Source organism: Mastomys coucha, unplaced genomic scaffold, assembly GCF_008632895.1.
Source record: "Mastomys coucha isolate ucsf_1 unplaced genomic scaffold, UCSF_Mcou_1 pScaffold21, whole genome shotgun sequence".
In the NCBI taxonomy this organism is placed as follows: Eukaryota; Metazoa; Chordata; class Mammalia; order Rodentia; family Muridae; genus Mastomys; species Mastomys coucha.
The window spans coordinates 130,693,068-130,712,624 of NW_022196904.1; the positions used below are offsets into that span (position 1 = coordinate 130,693,068).

The following is a 19,557-nucleotide window of genomic DNA, read 5'->3' on the forward strand; positions in this document are numbered from 1 at the left end:
TCTCAGTTTCTTTCATCCTTCCTGGGGCCTTGGTGTACTGCCTGATTCATAGGAGGGTTGTGCCTTTTCCTTCTCTTGGCTAGGCTCCACCACAACTGTGTAAAAGCATGAGAAGAGACAGGGTTCTGCCTGGTGGGTCTGGATCATGATAACCTTTGGTGGGAAGCTCCCTCATCACAGAAGAGAGCTAGGGCAGTAGTGGTGGCGCACACCTTTGATCCCAGCACTTGGGAGGCAGAGGCAGGCGGATTTCTGAGTTCGAGGCCAACCTGGTCTACAGAGTGAGTTCCAGGACAGCCAAGGCTACACAGAGAAACCCTGTCTAGAAAAAAAAAAAAGAGCTAGGGAAGAGCAACCACGACCTCCACTTCCTGGAGTGTTATGCCCATCCCGCTTTTCGGTAAAATGGGTCCATAGGAAGGATCCAATGGGTCCACCTCACTGGAGAGGGGAACAGGGGAGCAGAAGCAAGAAGCAAAGGAGCCTGGATGGATGCTGAGAGGTTGTATTCTTCGAGCCTCAGTTTCCCCACTTGTAAGGGAAGTGGGGACCTGGAGTAGCGCTTCCTTCTGTCCCAGTTTAGAGGCTTGTAGACGCCTCCGATTCCGGTTCCACGCCAGTCCTAATGTTAGGGCGCTGGGGCCGGTTTGCACAGGCAAAGGTTGACCGCTGCAGGTGCTAGTGCAGCCCGCTCCTTCCTCACACTCCCGTGTGACACTGTGTTGATCCGGCAGTGGTGTCAGTGCCCTGTCTAGGTAAAGCCGGGCTCACCCGTGAGAGCGAGATCGGGGCTACTCCGGTATACCTTAGAAGGATCCTTCATCAGGCGGTGATAACAGGAGGCGTAGCGCCTGCGCGCTCCGCACAGTTCGGGTTCTCCAAGCGGTAATCCAGCTCTATCCCGCGCCACGCCCCCTCCCCTCCCCCAGCACCGCGAGAATGCGCACGCTCTCTTGCACCGCCCGTCGCCGGGCGCGAGGCTCAGCGTGCGCGCCAGCGCGTGCGTCGTGCGTGCTCGCGCGCGCGGCCCAGCGAGCGGCGCTCGGGGGCCAGAGGCGGCTGTGGCTAGGCGTTCCGCGCTCCAGGGCTCTTCGGCGTGACGGCCGCTCCCGTGTTGTTCCAACCCGCGGCCGAGGCCGCTCCCAAGGCGCAAAGATGCCGGCCGTGTCCAAGGGGGATGGGATGCGAGGCCTAGCGGTCTTCATCTCAGACATCCGCAACTGTGAGTGCCAGACGCCGGGCGGGCCTGAGCGGGGGCGCGGCCGGGGGTCCGCAGGTGCGGCCGGGGGCCTGAGGGTTCGGCCGGAACAGGGAAAGGGGTGTGGGCCGGTGCGCGGGTCGGCGTAGGCCTGGGAAGGAGGGCTGCGGGGTGCAGATCGCGCGGTGGGGCGGGGGTCCCGCGCGGGCGCTTAGGGTGCAGAGCGCGCGTCCTGGGTGCACATCTGGCGGGAGTTGGTTGCCTGCTGCGGGGGACCCAGACTGGGGTGGTGGTGGTGGTGGTGTCCAGAGTCCTGACTCGACGATGGGGTGTAGAGTGAAGATTCGTGCTGGTGAATGGGGCAGGGTCCTGGAGGTGCAGATCTGGCAGTGGGGTTGGGGTAGGAGCAGAGATGTTAGGCAGAGATCTGGGGTGCGGACCCCTGGTGGAGTGGTTGCTGTATGGGTTTGGACAGCTGGAGATTGCCTGTGGGTGTTCAGACTGAGGTGCGGGGCTTAGGTGTCTTGAGATCTAAGTGTAGCGATGGGAGTGCGGGGCGCGGTGGGGAGTCTGTGGGGTTTGTGGCACAGTCGAGGGGTTTCCGGCCCAAGACGCCCCTCCCCAGCATGATGTCATCTTGGTCTTTCTAGTAATGGAGCCTTTAACCCAGCCTTTTCCAAAACAGCGTGGATTTTCTCTTTGGGCGGGGATAGGGACACTATACGTCTCTCGGACCTGATTCAGGCGGCATGTTGGGCGATGATTAGATCTCACCCACTGCGATTAAAGTGACTCATTCCCCCAGGGAACCGGGAGCAGCCGGGTGTGGATGCTGGAAGCTGCGCCTGCTTCTCCGCTGAGCAGTTCTGTAGCCAGTGTCCCCTGGGTAGGAAAAAAAAAATCTGCTCAAAGTGAAATGGGTCGGAAGGTTAAAGGTCAGGCAGGGCGGGTGCCCAGGACTTTGACTTACAGAAACTTCTAAAGTTTATCAGACATCCCCTTACTGACGAGAAGAAAAGCCATTTTCCTGTCAGTTTATTTTTTTTTTTCTTGGTGTCTAGCAAATAGCTGACTCCATGATTTTTGTTACTTTAGAGATTAATATGCGTCCTGAGGAATTTTGCCCAGAGTGTCGTCACACTAACACTTCATTTTATACTGTATTCCCTAAGACTGTGCAGGACCCCAGCTTGCCTGGGTCTGTAGGACTCTGGAAGAGGTAGATCAGGGCTTACCAAAATTTTAGACAATAACATTTATAGCCGTGTTGCATTTTGTTTTCTTAAAATTTTTGTCAAAAATTACATTTATAAGTGTGTATGTTATGTGTGTATATGTGTATTCACCCACAAGCCATGGCGCCTGGGTTCTGGTCAGAGGATGTCTCTCTCTCAGAAGTCCATTTTCCCTTTCCATCATGTGGGTTTTCAGGTGTGGCAGCAAGTGTTTTTACCCCCAGCTCCATCCTTCTGTTTTCTGAAGAGGGTTACATTCGTACAGGACATTGAGAGTGAAGCTAGTTTCTCACCCAGCAGGTTACCACTTGTTAGACATGTCCTGTGTTTGATCATGGTAAGAATGTGGTAAGTAACTTATTGGCTGATTGGTAGAGAAGCCATCCCTATCTTGGTGTAGCTAATCTTTGGGGGTGATTGGTATTTGTTGTGGGGAGACAGTTCTATGTCTTGGAGGATGTCTGGTAACACCAAGTGCCTCAGTTGAAATAGTGGTAAATAGTTCCCCAAAGGTGTATGGAATGTACAAGACCATTCCTAGAGAAGCCGTTGGAAGACAGGGTACCTGGTACTGGGGCCTCTCTGGGAGCAGGTTTCTGTGTAACCTAGCCATGCTCTCAGAATACCTTCCTTCTCTGCTGTCACATCTCCTGTGACACTAAGGCCCTCTTCTGTGGAGCAGTGTCCTCTGTTGTGATGTTGTCTCTTCCAGGGGAGTCTTATGTCCTGCTGTACAAAGCACCAAAGCAAGGCCCTCACTCCACCATCCGTGCCCCTCGGTGTCTGGCATACAATATGTGCTCTGAGTGAGTCAGCTCCAAGCAAGACACAGAAATTCTCACTTAAGCAGGGAGACCAGAGCCAGTGTGAACGTGATCCCTAGGCCATGGGAGGTGGGGAGTGAGTGTCACTGCTTTCCCTTTTCCTGAGTTTGTGTTTACTGTTTTCTCCTGATGAGAGTGGGTGGTGGCTCTGTGGAGAGGGAGTCCTAGATCAGCCCCCAGGGTGCAGTGCTGGCTCCTGGCTCCACTATGAACCCTGTAGCTAGAAGCTGCCAGCCAGTGAGCCTTGGTTCTCAAGGGGTTGGCTATGAGATGATGTGTCCTCAAAGTCTGTTTCGTGTCTGTCTCAGCAGCATTTTTTCATCTGGTCTCTGAAGGCCTGTGTTGAATGAATGCTGAGAGGGCAGGGTCAGGGGACAAAGGGATGTATGAGCTGGGAGGTTCTGCACCTTGTTTGCACTTGGTATTGAATTTCCTGGAACAGAACTGACAGGTTGTTGTGATCTCCCCAGAATAGTTGGTAGGTGCTGGGAACAGAACCCGTGTCCTTTGCATGAGCAGCAAGTGTCCTTTTTTTTTTCTTTTTCTTTTCTTTTTTTTTTTTTTTTGAGACAGTGTTTCTCTGTGTAGCCCTGGCTGTCCTGGAACTCACTCTGAAGACCAGGCTGGCCTTGAACTCAGAAATTGGCCTGCCTCTGCTTCCCAAGTGTTGGGATTAAAGGTGTGTGCCACCACTCACTGCCTGGCGCAGCAAGTATTCTTAACTGCTGGGCCATCTCAGCTTGTTTCTTTTTTTTTTTTTGAATAACAACACATGCATAGTACACACATACACACTATAACATACATACATACATACAAATATACACAGTGTATGAATTTTTCTGCCTGCATGTCTCTCTGTATGCCACAGGTGTGCCTAGGGCTTGTGGAGGTCAGAAGAAGATATCAGATCCCTGGAACTGGAGTTCTAGATAGTTGTTAGTAGCCATGTAAGTGCTAGGAATTGAACCTGTATCCTCTGCAGGAGCAGCCAGTGTTCTTAACTGCCGATTTGGGCTGGTAAGATAGCTCAGCTGGGAAGGGTACTAGCTGCCAAGCCTGGTGACCTGAGTTTCATCCCTGGAAGCCACATGGTGGAAGAGAACTGACTCACCAACTTGTTCTTTAACCTCTACATGTACACTGCGCATATTTGCTGTGGCATGTGTGCCCCACTGAATGTTAAAAATGAAAAAAAAAATCTGTTTTTGTTTTGCTTTTTTTAGTCAAGTTTTAAAATAATTTATTTTGAAATAATTCATAGGAAGTTGTGAAGAAATTGACAGGAAGGCCCTTGGCATCCTTCACTCCACCTTTCCTAATGTGGACATCTTTTGTAACTACGGTATTTTCAACACGGGAAAACTGATGTTAGTACAAACCATTGGGATTTTTTTTAAGATTTATTTTTTTATTTTATGTATCCACCATTGCTCTCTTCAGACACACCAGAAGAGGTTATCAAACCCCATTGCAGATGGTTGTGAGCCACCATGTGGTTGCTGGGAATTGAACTCAGGACCTCTGGAAGACCAGTCAGTGTTCTTTTTTTTTTCTTTTTCTTTCTTTCTTTCTTTTTGTTTTGATTTTTTGTTTGTTTGTTTTGTTTTTTTGAGACAGGGTTTCTCTGTGTAAACTTGGCTGTCCTGGAACCTGCCATCACCACCTGGCCCAGTCAGTGCTCTTAACCACTGAGCCATCTCTCCAGCCCACTAACCACTGGGGTATTTAGATTGCTTTTTTTTTTTTTTTTCCCTGAGACAGGGTTTCTCTGTGTAGCCCTGGCTGTCCTGGAACTCACTCTGTAGATCAGGCTGGCCTTGAACTCAGAAATCCACCTGTCTCTGCCTCCCAAGTGCTGGGATTAAAGGCGTGCGCCACCACTGCCCGGCTATTATTTTTTTGGTGCTGGGGATTGATTACCAGAGCCTTGAGTATTTCAGCCCCTAGATGTCAGTAGTTTTACTAGTAATCATGTGTATCTAAGTGTGTGTGTGTGTGTGTGTGTGTGTGTGTGTGTGTGTGTGTGTGTGTATGAGATGCTGTGTGGTTTCAGTTTGCATAGCTTCCAGTTGCTTCCACCTCTGTGAGAGACTGTTCTGCTCTGTTCCATGAAGCTCCCTACCATTAGCTCTCATAGCCACACCCACCACCTCCCACCATGGCAACCAATAATCTCCTCACCAGCTCTGTAATTTTGTGATCTCAAGGATGTCACATAAAAGGAATTGTACAGTGTGTGACCTTTGGAGATTGGCTTTTTCACTCAGTGTGTTCCTTGACATCCATATAGGCTGTTGTGTTGATAGTGTTCCAAGGAAACCAAAACCCTTCTGACTGACATTGGGAGTTTGGAATTTTTGTTGGCTTTTTCACAAGTGATGTTCACAAAGGAGAACCATATAAAATTTATTTAGCATGCCTTACTAGTTTTTGCAGTGCTAAGGATGAGCACTGTTAGGGAGCCACACTCCCAGACAAGTGGCACTTGTCTTTGTGCACGGCTGTTGATTTATCAACAAACCAAACTGATTGGGAATACCAGTGATCCCAGCTAAAATGGTTTGGCCTGACTGGGTTTTTGATCTTATTAATATGCATAAAAGCAATGCCCATTCCTTGAAAATCTGGCTTTGATTTTTGATCCTTACTGGGCTGCTTGTGGTATGATCCTTTCACAGTCCTGTGTAGTGGCAACCGTGCAGCTTAGCCTCAGTCCCTGGTCACCACAGTACACAAGTGTGAGTTTTGCAGTGTGCTTTGCTCCTGAGCCTGAGGCTCTGGGTTAAGTGTATTCAGCACCTTTTCTGCTCAGTATTTTCACCTTGCTGTGGGTTTACTGGGCCTACCTTCATCACAAGCTGCAGAGCATCTTTCTATACAATGCTGACTGAACATGGTGTACTGTGAGAATTGACTGTAGAACAGGCAGGACTGCAGCAGAAAGACAGAGGGTCCTTGTGAGACTAGTCATATTGCCGCGGGCAGGAAATTGCCCAAATTGCCGTTTATCCCTGCGTGTGGAGCTGGAGTTTGGAGACAGTGTAGGTGCTTTTATCATGCTTGGATGCTTTCTACTTAATCATTGTAGGAGCTCAAGTGAAGGAAGGTAGGGGGTGGCCAAGAGATGCCGCTTATGTCCTAAGAGAAGAGTGGAGCTTGCTGTGCTCAGCTAGCAGGGTCTGCTGTGGCAGATGCCCTTTTGAATTGTACTTTAGCATCACTAAAATCTCAATTTATTTGTGCATAGAATCTCAGGTATTAGCCATAAGTTGGACATTGAGAAATGGAACATAACAATTTGAATTCTGTTTAAGCTTCTATGTAAACATGAAGTTGGTACTTGATTTTCCTCAATAATGGTAAAGATAAATTAGACCTGGTCTGTTGTTGAATGTTTTTGTTTATTTACTTAAAAATTTATTTATGTTTTTTTTCAAGACAGAGTTACCCTGTTTTTATTTTATTTTCATTTTCTTCATTTGACTTACTTACTTACTTACTTCATTGACTTGTTTTTGAGACAGGGTTCTTCATAACGGCCCTGGCTGTCCTGTCCTGGGCTTTACTGGGGCCCAGGTCACTTTGTAGACCAGGCTGGCCTTGAACTCTCAAGATCCACTTACATCTGTCTCCCTAATGTTTGGATTAAAGGCATGTGCTACAATGCCTGACCATCCCTTGTTTTAATGAAAAAAAAATATTTTTTACTTATGTGAGATGGGGTCTCATACTGAGGTCCAGGCTGACCTAGAACTTCCTGTGTAGTGTGTTTGTTACCTTAGCCCTCTAAGTACAACGTGAACTGTCATGCTTAGCATATTTATTAATTGATTAAGGTCTTCCTAGGTAGCCTGGGTTGACTCTGTGGGGCAGGGATTATAGTGATAGGCCATTATGCCTAAGTTTTTGTTGAATTTTAAAAAGAACCTTCAAAGTTAAAAGCCCTCAAGAGTTCACTCACTGTCGTCTTTCCCAATTGAGAAGTGCTGACTTTTTGAGAAGAATGCTTGTCTTGCACATTTTCTTTTGCAATCTTCTACATAATTCATATTCCTTAGAAACCCATTTTGAAAACTTGTGACAGTATGGTGAGGGATGAGGAAGGAAGTCTTCATTGCCAGCACTGTTGGTTGGGGCTTCCAGAAGACACGCCCTCCAGCTCCATAGTACTTTCCCACCCTCAGCAAGGGTGGTTACACTGTTTCTTTTGTGACAAGTTGGCTATCCGATTGGTAGCATCTTCTCATGTCAGTATCTAGCAGTAATCTCAATCCCCCACCATACCCTGGAGGTGAGACTGTTTTACTGTGTATCCCAGGCTTGCCTTGAAGTGTAGTCCATGTATAGTCCAGGGTAGTCTTTGGAGTGCTAGGATTGCACTGTGCTTGGTACCTACCTCTCTTTCCTCTTAGAATGATTCTCTCTGCTTTGGCAACTGCTTGAGGCAGGGTTCTTAGAAAGGCTGTTGCTGTGGGATTAAATGGCATCTCCTTGTCTCTTTAAAAACCAGATGAGTCAGACTAAAAGGGCACATGGGCATCTGCTGTAGACATGGTTATTTTAAAGCTTTTTTAAATTTTCTGTGTGTGAGTGTTTTGTTTGCTTGTATATCTGTCTTCTGAATGTGTGCCTGGTGCCTGAGGTCAGGACGAGTTGGATTCCCTGCAGCTGTGAACTGGATGGCTCTGAACGCTATTTGGGTGCTAGGAGTTGAACCCGGGCCTTTGCAAGAAAAACAAGTGTTTTTAACCACTGAACCATCTTCCCAACCCTGACATGGTATTTTTGAAGACAGTTTACAGATTCGAAGAGTATGAGAAGAGCTGAACTATGTGGTGTCAACTCCGCAGCAGAAGGGCTGAACTCTGGTGGATCTCACCTGGCAGCTTCTTGAGCAGGAGGCTTCCCTGGAGCTCAAACTTCAGGATTTATAAGGTTCAAAAAGCAGCAGTATTCTTGTTAATCTGTAGTAAATTAGTCAGAAATCTTGGTTGGGCCTAGACTGCCCAGATAGTTCAGAGGGCTGAGGTACTTGCTGCCAACACTGATAACCAGAGTTTGATCTCTGGGATCCTCATGATGGAAAGGAAGAACCAATCCCTCAAGTTGTCCTTTGACCTTCATACTGTATGATGGCACACACTCAAATAAGTAAATGTAATTTAAGAAGAAAGAAAAGACAAAAACCCACTATGCTGAAGCTGTGCATGACATTGTAAGCCTTTAATTCCAGAGGCTGGGGGACTATGTGTTTGATGTCAGCTTGGGTTTCACAGTGAAATGCCATCACAAAGAAAAACCCTCCTGAATCTGAAAACAAACTCACAGTGGAGCACCACTGCCACTGGGATGGACAGGATGGGCACTTGCCTGATAGAGTCTCAGATCTGGAGGTGGAGAGGGACTGAGTACTTCTCCCATTAGAGGTGGGTGATCCTACAGGAGACATAGAGAAATAATAGAGGTACTGAAGGTGTTTGGGCACTACTACAAATCAGCAATTCCAAGGTAACTTTGGAGGATTGTGTGCTTGGGTGTGGCCTTGCTTAACAAGCATTCTTTCCAGGTGGAAGTGCAGTCCCTGCCTGCCTGCAGGTTAATACAATCTGGAATGTCCCCCTCCCACCCTCTTCATTTGGTTAGCAGTGAGTGGCATGAGGCCTGATACAAGGCCTGATATGGAAGCTGTAGGAGCTACAAAGTTGGATGGCTTCTTTCAGCTTCTGTATGTAGAAGCTAAATAAAAATCTCCCCAGTTAAAAAGAAATGCATATTGAAAGGCATTCACTTACAACACAAGTCAGCAAAGTAGGTGTTCTATTTACCTACAATCTCAGCAGAGGCTGAGACAGGAGGATCGTCAATTCCAGGCCTTTCTGGGATACAGGAGGACACTGTTTCAAACCAAACCAAAGAATAAAGCCAAATGGATGGGTTTTACTAAATCATATGATACCTTGTGCTCAGATTACAAAATTGTATAAGGGTTTGCTTTTTAAATTTCCCTGACTCCCATGTGGAGGCCAATAAAGCTGACATGTCTGAAAAACAGTGCCACATGTGCAGTTTTACTCTGGTGTCTAGGATTAATTGGGTGTTCCTGTACTGAGATGAGGCTGGGGTAGTGTTTCATAATTAGCCCTGGCCTTGTGTGGATGTGGCATTGTTAAGCCTGGCCAAGATGCACAAAATAGTTAGCTTGTGAGTAGACAACAGTTTCACTGAGAAATAGAACATAGACCAAGAGAGCTTGGGCCTGAGGTCACAGAGTCACTGTTCCCTCCTGGGAGCTCAGTGGAGAAGGATGTCACTCCTGGCCACACTGTGAATTCCTTGCACAGCGTCACCCCTTTCCCTTTAGTGTTGTCAGAGAGGAAGGGCTAGTGGATTGAGGTGGGAATAAGAGTACTTAGACCAGAAGGGCTTCTGTGGATGGAGCACAGGGTACAGAGCTGTGCTGTGCTGGTGGAGAGCTAGTCTCTTCAACTTGCAGGCTTTTTTGTTTGTGTTGTTGTTTTTCGAGACAGGGTTTCTCTTTTGGTAGTGAAAATCTTTAAAAATGATGAAAATATAAGTATTTTTGAGGATTTCTGGTTTGTATTTTTTATAGTTCAAAATATAGTTTTGAGGCTGGGTGGGTGGTCTTTAATCCCAGGATTTGGGAAGTAGAGGCAGGTGTATCTCTGTGAATTTGAGGCCAGCCTGGGCTACACAGTTCAGGACAGCCAGGCTATATAATAATAGAGAGACCCTGTCTCAAAAACTCAAACCAAACAGCAACAAAAAGCAAGCAAGTAAGCGAGCACGGGTCTGAAGCTCAGCAGGGTAGTTCATGCCTGTAAGCCCAGTCCTTGAGAAGCAGGGGTAGGAGGGTCAGGCTAGCCCTGGCTACATAGCAAGTTTGAAGCTAGCCTTAGGTTACTTGAGAACCTTCTAAAACAAAAAGAAAAACAAAACAAACCATAACAAAAATACCCCCCCCCCCAAACAATAACAAAATTCAGTTCAGTAGCTTTTTTATTTTTATTTTTATTTTTGGTGGAAGTGGTTTTTGCTGTCATAGCACCAACAAGTCAGAGCCTTGTTTTGAATCCCATTGTGCCTGTAGACATTTGAAAGTCTTTGACCAGTTCAAAGTTTATTGGTTCTGTGGGCTGTGGTGAGTGTATTTGCAAGCAATCCTCTATAAGTTCTGTCTGGTAGATTCCTCACCAGTATTAATGCATACACACATGCATCACCCATGGTGATGGCTACACTGCCTAGGCTGGCTTCCCATTTCCTAGGTTCAGTCATTCTCCTGCCTCAGCCTCAGAAGTAGCTGGGAAGACTGGTGTACCCCACCCTGTTGACTATATTCAGTCACTTCTCCATTTTAAGCTTTTGTTGCCACAGTTAACTGTACCCTGAATTGTCCCTGCACAGAGCAGCAGATCCCTCTCTCCTAGGAGTTGAGAGTGCAGCTGGAGGGAGCTGCAGGCTAAATATCCCACCAGGGAGTACCAGGTCCTTCTGCCTCTGAGGCTGGCTCAGCCTCTGAAGCTGGCATTCATTTTTTTTAATTGATTAAGTTATTTATTTACTTTACATCCTGATCGCTCTCTCTTCTCCCAGGTCCTCCTCTTCCCCTCCCTCCTCATCCAGCCCCCCTTCCCTTCTCAGAAAAGAGATGCCTCCCATGGATATCAACCAGCCTTGGCATATTAAGTTGCTATAAGATTAGTTGCATCTTCTATTGAGGCTAGACAAGGGGAAAGGGATCTAAAGGTGGGCAGTGTAGTCAGAGACAGCTTCTGCTCCCGCTTCAGGAGTTCCACAGGAAGACCCAGCTTCACAACGTATATACATGCAGAGGGCCTAAGTCTGTCCCACCCATGCTCTCTGGCTGGCCCTATGGGCTGTTGATTCTGTAGGCTTTCTTGTGGTGTCCTTGACCCCTGTGGCTCCATTTCCACAGGATTCCCCAAGCTCTACGTAATGTTTGGCTGTGGCTCTTTGCATCAGTTTCCATCAGTTACGGTGTGAAGCCTCTCTGATGGCAGTTTTGCTAGGCTCCTCTTACAGGTATAGCAGAATATTGTCAATAGTGTCAGGGGTAGGGTTCCTCTCATGGCATGGATCTCAAGCTGGGCCAGTCCTTGGTTGGCCCTTCCCTCATTCTCTATTTTTTTTTTTTTTAAGATTTATTTATTTATTATATGTAAGTACACTGTAGCTGTCTTCAGACCCACCAGAAGAGGGCGTCAGAACTCATTACGGGTGGTTGTGAGCCACCATGTGGTTGCTGGGATTTGAACTCATGACCTTCTGAAGAGCAGTCGGTGCTCTTACCTGCTGAGCCATCTCACCAGCCCCAAAGATTTATTTATTGTTATATGTAAGTACACTGTAGCTGACTTCAGATGCACCAGAAGAGGGCATCAGATCTCATTACGGATGGTTGTGAGCCACCATGTGGTTGCTGGGATTTGAACTCAGGACCTTCGGAAGAGCAGTCGGTGCTCTTAACTGCTGAGCCATCTCACCAGCCCCTCTATTTTTTTTTTTAAACCCTTGCATATCTTGTAGGCAGGACAAATTGTCTAAGGTTTTGTGGCTGGGTTGGTGTCCCAATCCCTACATTGGAAGTCTTGACTGATTACAGGCGATGCTCTGTTCAGGCTTCTTACTTTTAGTCTTAGCTGGGATCACCCTCATAGATTCCTGGGAGTTCTCATGTTCTAGGTTTCTAGTTCATCCCAGAGATCCCCCCATCCAGTTTTCTCTCCCAGTACTTATCCCCTTCACCCCCTGTCTCATCCCACCTCTCCCCTACTCAGTCCTCTCCTTCCATCTACCCCCTGTTTTGGTTTGAGCTCAGGTATTAGTAGGTAGCTCTGGAAGTCCTAGAGACCAGGCTGACTTGGGATTCTCTGGGATTGAAGGTGTGCACCACCATGTGCACCCCATGCCTGGCTTTTGAAGCTGACATTCTTGTCATTGTTGTCGTTGTAGTGGGAGATGTGGATCCAGTTCTGTATGCTGTTTCCTTGATACTCTTTGATTTACTGCATACCTAGTTCACACACCTAATAGGTTTACTATCTTTTAAGTAAGTAATCTAGAAAACAAGCAGAACATGGAGGTGTGCTCTTAGAATCATAGGGCTCTGGAGGCCGAGGCAGGAGGATAGTAGGTTTGAGGTGAGACATCGCACAGCTGTGTGTTTCCATCTTGTTCCTTTTTTTTTTTTAGTTTATTTATTTATTATATGTAAGACACCCCAGAAGAGGGAGTCAGATCTCATTATGGATCCGTTGTGAGCCACCATGTGGTTGCTGGGATTTGAACTCATGACCTTCAGAAGAGCAGTCGGCACTCTTAACTGCTGAGCCATCTCTCCAGCCCTCCATCTTGTTCCTTTGCTACACTTTCATTCTTATTCTTTTAGCTTTGCTTGGATGGAAGCTGGAGCTGTGGAATCCTGAGACAAATCCGTGCATTACTATATAGTAAATTCCAGGTGATTTTTTTCTTTCAAAATAAGAGCTTTTATAGTCCAGATTGGCCTGATCATCCTGTCTCAAGCCTCCTAAGTTCTGGGGTTCCTGGTGCTACCACATCTGATTTGTGTTGCTGTGGTGGTGGCGGCAGTTCTGCTGCTGCTGTTTCCTCTTCCTCCTCCTCTTCTTTCTCCTTTTTTTTTTTTTCTAAAGATAAGGTCTCACTATATAGACTAGGCTGCTGGCCCTGAACTTAAGCGATTTACCTGTTTCTGCCTCCTAGGTGCTGGAATAAAGTGTCCTTTGTTATGATTTTGGTATAACACCATCCTTGAAGGATATTCTGAGGGTGCATATTTTCAGATTTCTTTGATTTTTTTCTAAATTGTTTGTGTTCATGGGCACTGGACAGCATAATTAAAATTAATTAGTCAGGGATGGTGACACACCTTTAATACCAACACTAAATAAATACATAAAATTATAATTATTATTTTGGTTTTTCAAGGTTGAGTTTCTCTGTGTAGCCCTGGCTGTCCTGGAACTAGGTCTGTTGACCAGACTAGCCTCAAACTCACAGAAGTCTACCTGCCTCTGCCTTATGATGCTGGGATTAAAGGCATGAGCCACCATTGCCTGACCATAAAATTATTTTATTTTATTTTACTTTTGGATTTTGAGCAGGGTTTACATAGCCTTGGATGTTCTGGAACTTGCTGTATAGACCAGGCTGGCCTGAAACTCACAGGTTTGATGCCTTTGCCTCTTGAATGCTGGGATTAAAGGTATGTACCACCACACCCATCTAAAATTAATCTTTTAGCATAGGTTATACTGTATAACCCCTACTGGCCTGGGACTATCTATGTAGACCAGGTTTGCTTTACATAGAGATTGCTTATTCTACTTCCCTAGTGCTTGGATTAAAGTTATGGGCCCATACCTGGCCTAGATCTATCATGACACCATTCTGTCCTGTCACCTTACACCCTGAAATCAGGCCCTTGTCAGATGCCTGATCTCTTGACTATGGATGCCCCAGTTTTGTTTGTTTGTTTGTTTTTGGAGGCAGGATTTCTCTGTGTAGCCCTGAAATTTACTCTGTAGATCAGGCTGGCCTCGAACTCAGAGAACCACCTGCATCTCCCCTGGGATTAAAGTTTTGCGCCGCTACTGCCTGGCTGATGCCCCAGCTTGTAAAATTGTTTGAAGTAGAGACTGGAGAGATTGATTACTGGATACAAGCATTTGTTGCTTTTGTAGAAGACCGGAATTCAGTTCCTAGCACTCATATTATGTAGTTCAGAACTGCTTATAATTTCAACTCCAGGAAATCCCACATCCTCTCCGGCCTCCACAGGCATTCCCCTCCTCACCCCCCCCATCCCCCCATGCTATATGAAACAACAGAATTGTTTCTGCGGGTGGATCTGCTGCTGGGCTGGCACATCCTGTTTCTGGTACCTCTATGGGATATGCTGTCATCTTCTAGCACCTCTGTGTCTCTTTGGTATTGTTCCTATGTTAGTGGTGTGAGGAAGTTTGATTTATTCTGTTTTAGTTTCTTATCCTTGGGATTTGAGTTTTTTAGACCAGTGAGTTTATAAAGGCAGATGTGATGATCTGCTTAAACAGAGAAAAAGTTGATTTTTGTCTCATAACTTTGGAGTTTTCAGCCCATGAGAGGTTGGCCTTATTGTGTGTGGGCCTGTGGCATGGCAAAGGTGGCATGGCATCCCTTCTTGGAGGGATCACATAGAGCAGAATCACTTAACTAAGCACCAGGAAGTGAAACAGTAGAAGAGAATGGGGTACACAGTCCTTAGGAGAGCAGCCCCAAACTCAAATGCCTGCCCTGTGTTCCACTTTGTATAGGTTGCTACCACCCAATAGCTCCAAGCCTGGGAAGAAGCCTTTATGACCTCCCAATAGCTCCAAGCTGGGGAAGAAGCCTTTATGGCTTTTGGGGGGCATCCCAGGTTCAAACAATAGCTGTAGTTTTCATTTGTTTGAAACTTCTGTCCGTACTCTTACCCACACTGGTTGCCTGCCTGTCAGGCCCCATGAGGTTCCTCAGTCCTCACGGGTGGTCTTCTTTCTTTCTGTTTGCTCCACTTGCTTAAGTCCCTGGGACTGTCCCCCTAGCTTGTGACCTGTGGTGTTAGGTCCTGAGGACATGCTGGGTACCACGTATGCTTTCTCCTGGTTCTACCTTCTGCCATTTACAGCCTGACAGCCTGTGCCTGTTAGTTGAGTTCTTTTCTCCTTACATGTTGTTTCTATTTTTTTTTGTCCACAGGGTGACATTTACTGCGACTTAGATAGACATTGTGAGTCCCACCTTGGTTTTGAACGATCCTCTTGCCTATAAATACCACAGAGCTTTGTTCTGGGCTGAAGCCATGTCATTTGGGGACAGTTTGGTCTGGCAAGGAAGGACCAGAGTAGCCTTAGGCCTAGGGCTAATTTCACTCTTTTCTCTCTCCTTTTAAGAGTCTTGTTAGGGGGCTGGTGAGATGGCTCAGGGGTTAAGAGCATTGACTGCTCTTCCAGAGGTTCTGAGTTCAATTCCCAGCAACCACATGGTGGCTCACAACCATCTGTAATGGGATCCAATGCCTCTTTTTCTGGTGTGTCTGAAGACGGCAACTATGTACTCACATACATAAAATAAATAAGTAAATCTAAAAAAAAAAGTCTTGGGCCAGGCTGCCCTCCAACTATACTGTGTACTTACTGTACACTGGACTTGAACCAATGATCTTCCTGCCTCTACTTATTAAGTACCGGAATTACAAGTGTGTGCCCTCATACCTGACTCTCATCCCACTTTTGAGGTGGGTTCCTTTTCCAGAAGAGGGCAACTCTGGCTTCTTGCAGCTGAGAGGCTTCCTGTTAACCAGGTCAGTGCCTGTCAAATCAAGGATCTTCCTACAGAGTCCTTCTCTTGTTCAGCTCAGGGAGATAGCAGGCCCGGATTTTCTCTCTTTGGCTGGAGGTGGAACATAGAGCTGTGTTCTCTTTGATCCTTAAGAGAGAGGATGAGTCTGGGCCCAGCTTATGGCCAGTAGGTTTTGGAGAGATATTTGTTACAAGAGAGTGGAGTTTAGAGGTCTGGGCTGGAGATAGGAATATAGGGTACTGTTACAGGTGACATTTAAAGCTGGAGGGCCACTCGAGTAAGGGCATGAAGGTCAGGCTCAGGAGGAGAGATGGAATCATCATTCTGGGCACCTGTAATGGTTTGAATAGGTTTGGCCCCCATAGTTTCAATGCTTTGTCTTAGAGAGTAGCATAATCAGGAGGTATGGCCTTATTGGAGTAGGTGTGGCCATGTTGGAGGGAGTACGTTACAGTGTAGACAAGCTTTGAGGACTCCTATGCATAAATTCCACACAGTGTGGAATCAGAGTCTCTCCTTCTGGCTGCCCTTGGATCAAGATGTAGAACTCTTAGCTCTTCTAGCACCATGTCTGACTGGACGCTGCCATCCTTCCTGCCATATGATGATGGACCGAACCTCTGAATTTGTAAGCCAGCCCTAATTAAATGTTTTCTTTATAAGAGTTGCCTTAGTCATGGTGCTCTTCACAGTAATGAAACCCTAACTAAGACACTATCCTAGCTTACATCTGACTGCAGGTTCTGTGCTACCCCTACTCTGGCTGAGTGAGTGAGATGGTTACTTCTGCTGTTGAGTGCTGGGGCCCAGAGTCAGATGCTCTAGACTGCAGTATATACCTTTCTTTTGAACATGCCCTGGGTGTGTTGAGGTGGAGAGGATCATAGACCAGGGAGGAAGGATGCTTAGTTAAGTCTGGTGGGATGGCTTGTGGAACAATAGTTGGCTTAACCTTCCAAGAGTTTTGATATAAGGAACAGTGAGGTTGGGTGTTGACTGCAGAGGTGTTGGGTGTGTTGGCTTCCAGTCACTTCCTGACAGGTTCACTTACAGCCATAGCACACCCAAGCATCTCTGGGGCTTGGAAGATAGCTCACTTAGTAAAGTGATTGCCATGTAAGCCTTAGTTCAGCTCCCAGCATCCATGTAAAAAGCTTCGTAAAGCCAGGAGTAGTGGCATAGGCCTTTGATCCCATCGCTGGAGAAGCAGAGGTAGGCAAATCTTTGAGTTTGAGACCAGCCTAGTCTACATAGTGAGTTCCAGGCCAGTCAGGGCTACAAAGGGAGAGGAGACTGTTTCAAAACTACCCCCTCCCTCCAGTCAGCCAAATAAAAAATTGCATGTGATGTTGTCCTTTTTTGGGGTTGGGGGAGGGCATGCAGACAAAGACTCAGTTTGTATACAGGGTTATCCTCAAACCTCTGCTTTCTGAGTTCTGGGATTAAAAGAGTACATCACCATGCCTGGCACACTTTTAATACCAACAGTGGGAGGGAAGAAACCCAGAATCTCTGGGGCTTGCTGGCTAGGCAGTCTAGTCTACTTGGTAAAATTCTAGGTTTAGTGGCAAAACAAATGAAGAAACAAACAACCTGGGAGGTGTTGGTACATACCTTTAATCCATTTGGGAGGGAGCAGCATTTGGGAGGGAGAGGCAGTTGGATCTTTGTAGAGGGTGTTTATCTTAGTTAGGATTTTAGTGCTGTGAAGAGACAACATGAACACAGCAACTCTTAGAAAGGAAAACACTTAATTGGGGGCTGGCTTACAGTTTTAGAAATTTAGTCCATTATTGTCATGGATGGAAATGGGACAGTTTTCCAGCAGACATGGTGCTGGAGAAGGAGCTGAGAGTTCTACATCTTGATCCACAGGGAGCAAGAGCAGTCTGTGTGCCACATTGCTTGAGCACTGGAGACCTCAAATCCCGTCTTCAAATGACACACTTTCTCTAAAAGGCCACACTTTCTGATAGTGTCACTCCCTATGGGTGAAGCATTCAAACACATGAGCCTTGGGGCTCAAACCTATTCAAACCACCACATTCCACTCCCTGGCCCTCGTAGGCTTGTAGCCATAACACAATGCAAAATGCATTTAGTCCAACTTCAAAGTCCCCATAGTCTATCATAGTCTCAACAATTCTTAAAAGCCCAAAGTTTAAAGTCTCCTTTGAGATTCATGCAGTCTCTTTAACTGTAATCCTATATAAAATCAAATAAAAAAATCATATACCTCCAACATATAATGGCACAGGATATACATTACTCTTCCAAAATATGGGGAAGGGAGCACAGTGAGGAGACACTGGACCAAAGCCAGACTGAAAACCATCTAGACAAACTCCAAACTCTGCATCTCCATGTCTCATGTCAAAGTGCTCTTCAGATTTCCAACTATTTCAGCTTTGATGGCAACATGCTTTTTTCTCTTGGGCTGGTTCTACTTCTTGTTAGCAGCTTTTCTCAGCAGGGCTCTGGCATCTCTAACCTCTTGGGGTTTCCAGGGTAATCCAGGCTTCACCTTCACACAGTGACCTTTCTGGAAGCCCATGTAGGAATACCTCTGCCATACATCTGCCTCGGTGGTTTTCCCTAATCTTGGAGGGAAATTCCATAACTCCTTTCTTCTATTCTTGACTCTAAAGCCAGAATTACATGACTGAAGCTTCCAAGTTCTGCTGCTTGCTGGGGCTGTAACATGGCCCTATCTTTCAGTTATATCTTCACCAACTTTCTGTTTTCAATGATTTCCTTCACTGCCTAAGCTTGGCTATTCTGGAACTTGCTGTGTATACTAGAATGACCTTGAACTCAGAGATTTGCATGCTTCTGTCTCAAGGTATGTACTATTATGCCTGGACCCAAACTGTTTTTTAATTCCTTTTCACAAGATGGAAGCTGAGCTGGGTGGGGTGCTGCCCACCCCCACCCCCCTACTTCCTTTATACCATTTCATCATGTGTTTAGAATTCTTTTCTTGAGCCAGGCTCCCATGGTTCAAATCTCCCTCAGTATCACTTTCTTCCATGCTTCTACTAGGATGGCCCACTAAGTAGCACTTAAAGCATTCCACTGCTTTTCTGACCCAAAGTCCCTAAAACTACATTCCTCCAAACAAAAGCATGGTCAGGCCTATCCCAACAATGCCCAACTCCTGGTACCAACTTCTGTCTTAGGGTTTGATTGCTGTGAAGAGACACCATAACCATGGCAACTCTTATAAAGGAAAACATTTAACTGGGGTTGGCTTACAGCTCCAGAGGTTAGTTTGTAGTCATCATGGCAGGAAGCATGGCAGCTTACAGACAGACATGGTGCTAGAAGGGGACTGAGAGTTCTATATCTTTTTGTTTTGTTTTGTTTTGTTTTGAGACAGGGTTTCTCTGTGTAGCCCTGGCTGTCCTGGAACTCACTCTGTAGACTAGGCTGCCCTCGAACTCAGAAATCCGAGAGAATTCTATAGCTTAATCCACACTGGGCGTAGCTTGAGCATAGGAGACCTCAAAGTGCATCCCCCACAGTAACACACTTCCTCCAACAAGGCCACACCTACTCAAAAGGCCACACCTCCAAATAGTGCCACTCTCTGAGTGAAGCATTCAAACATTCTATGGGGGCCATACCTATTCAAACCACCACAGAATTCCAGAACAATCTAGGCTACACAGAGAAGCCTTGTGTGTGTGTGAGGGCAAGTGGATGGTCACCTGAGGGCTATCTCTAGCTTCTACATGCACACATGGGTAGGCACATCCACATAGACATCCGCACACCTGAAAGTGAAAGAATGAAAAACCCTAGTCACTGTGGCTCACAACTTACCTGAATGACACTCATAGATAGTTATGGTGACTGAAAGGGATCTGGGGTAAATTCTCTCTCTCTCTCTCTCTCTCTCTCTCTCTCTCTC

The 19,557-nt window shown here is 46.4% G+C and overlaps 1 protein-coding gene across 2 annotated transcripts in view; it reads left to right on the plus strand.

The window, feature by feature from the left end:
- The first annotated feature begins 997 nt into the window (after positions 1-997).
- Ap2a2 (adaptor related protein complex 2 subunit alpha 2) overlaps positions 998-19,557 on the plus strand; it is a 73,323-nt gene continuing 54,763 nt past the window's right edge. For both annotated transcript variants that reach the window (XM_031388876.1, XM_031388877.1), the window contains exon 1: positions 998-1,222. In XM_031388876.1, the coding sequence (XP_031244736.1) occupies positions 1,156-1,222 (67 nt within the window). In that variant the 5' untranslated portion in view covers positions 998-1,155. The remainder of the gene's footprint in view (positions 1,223-19,557) is intronic.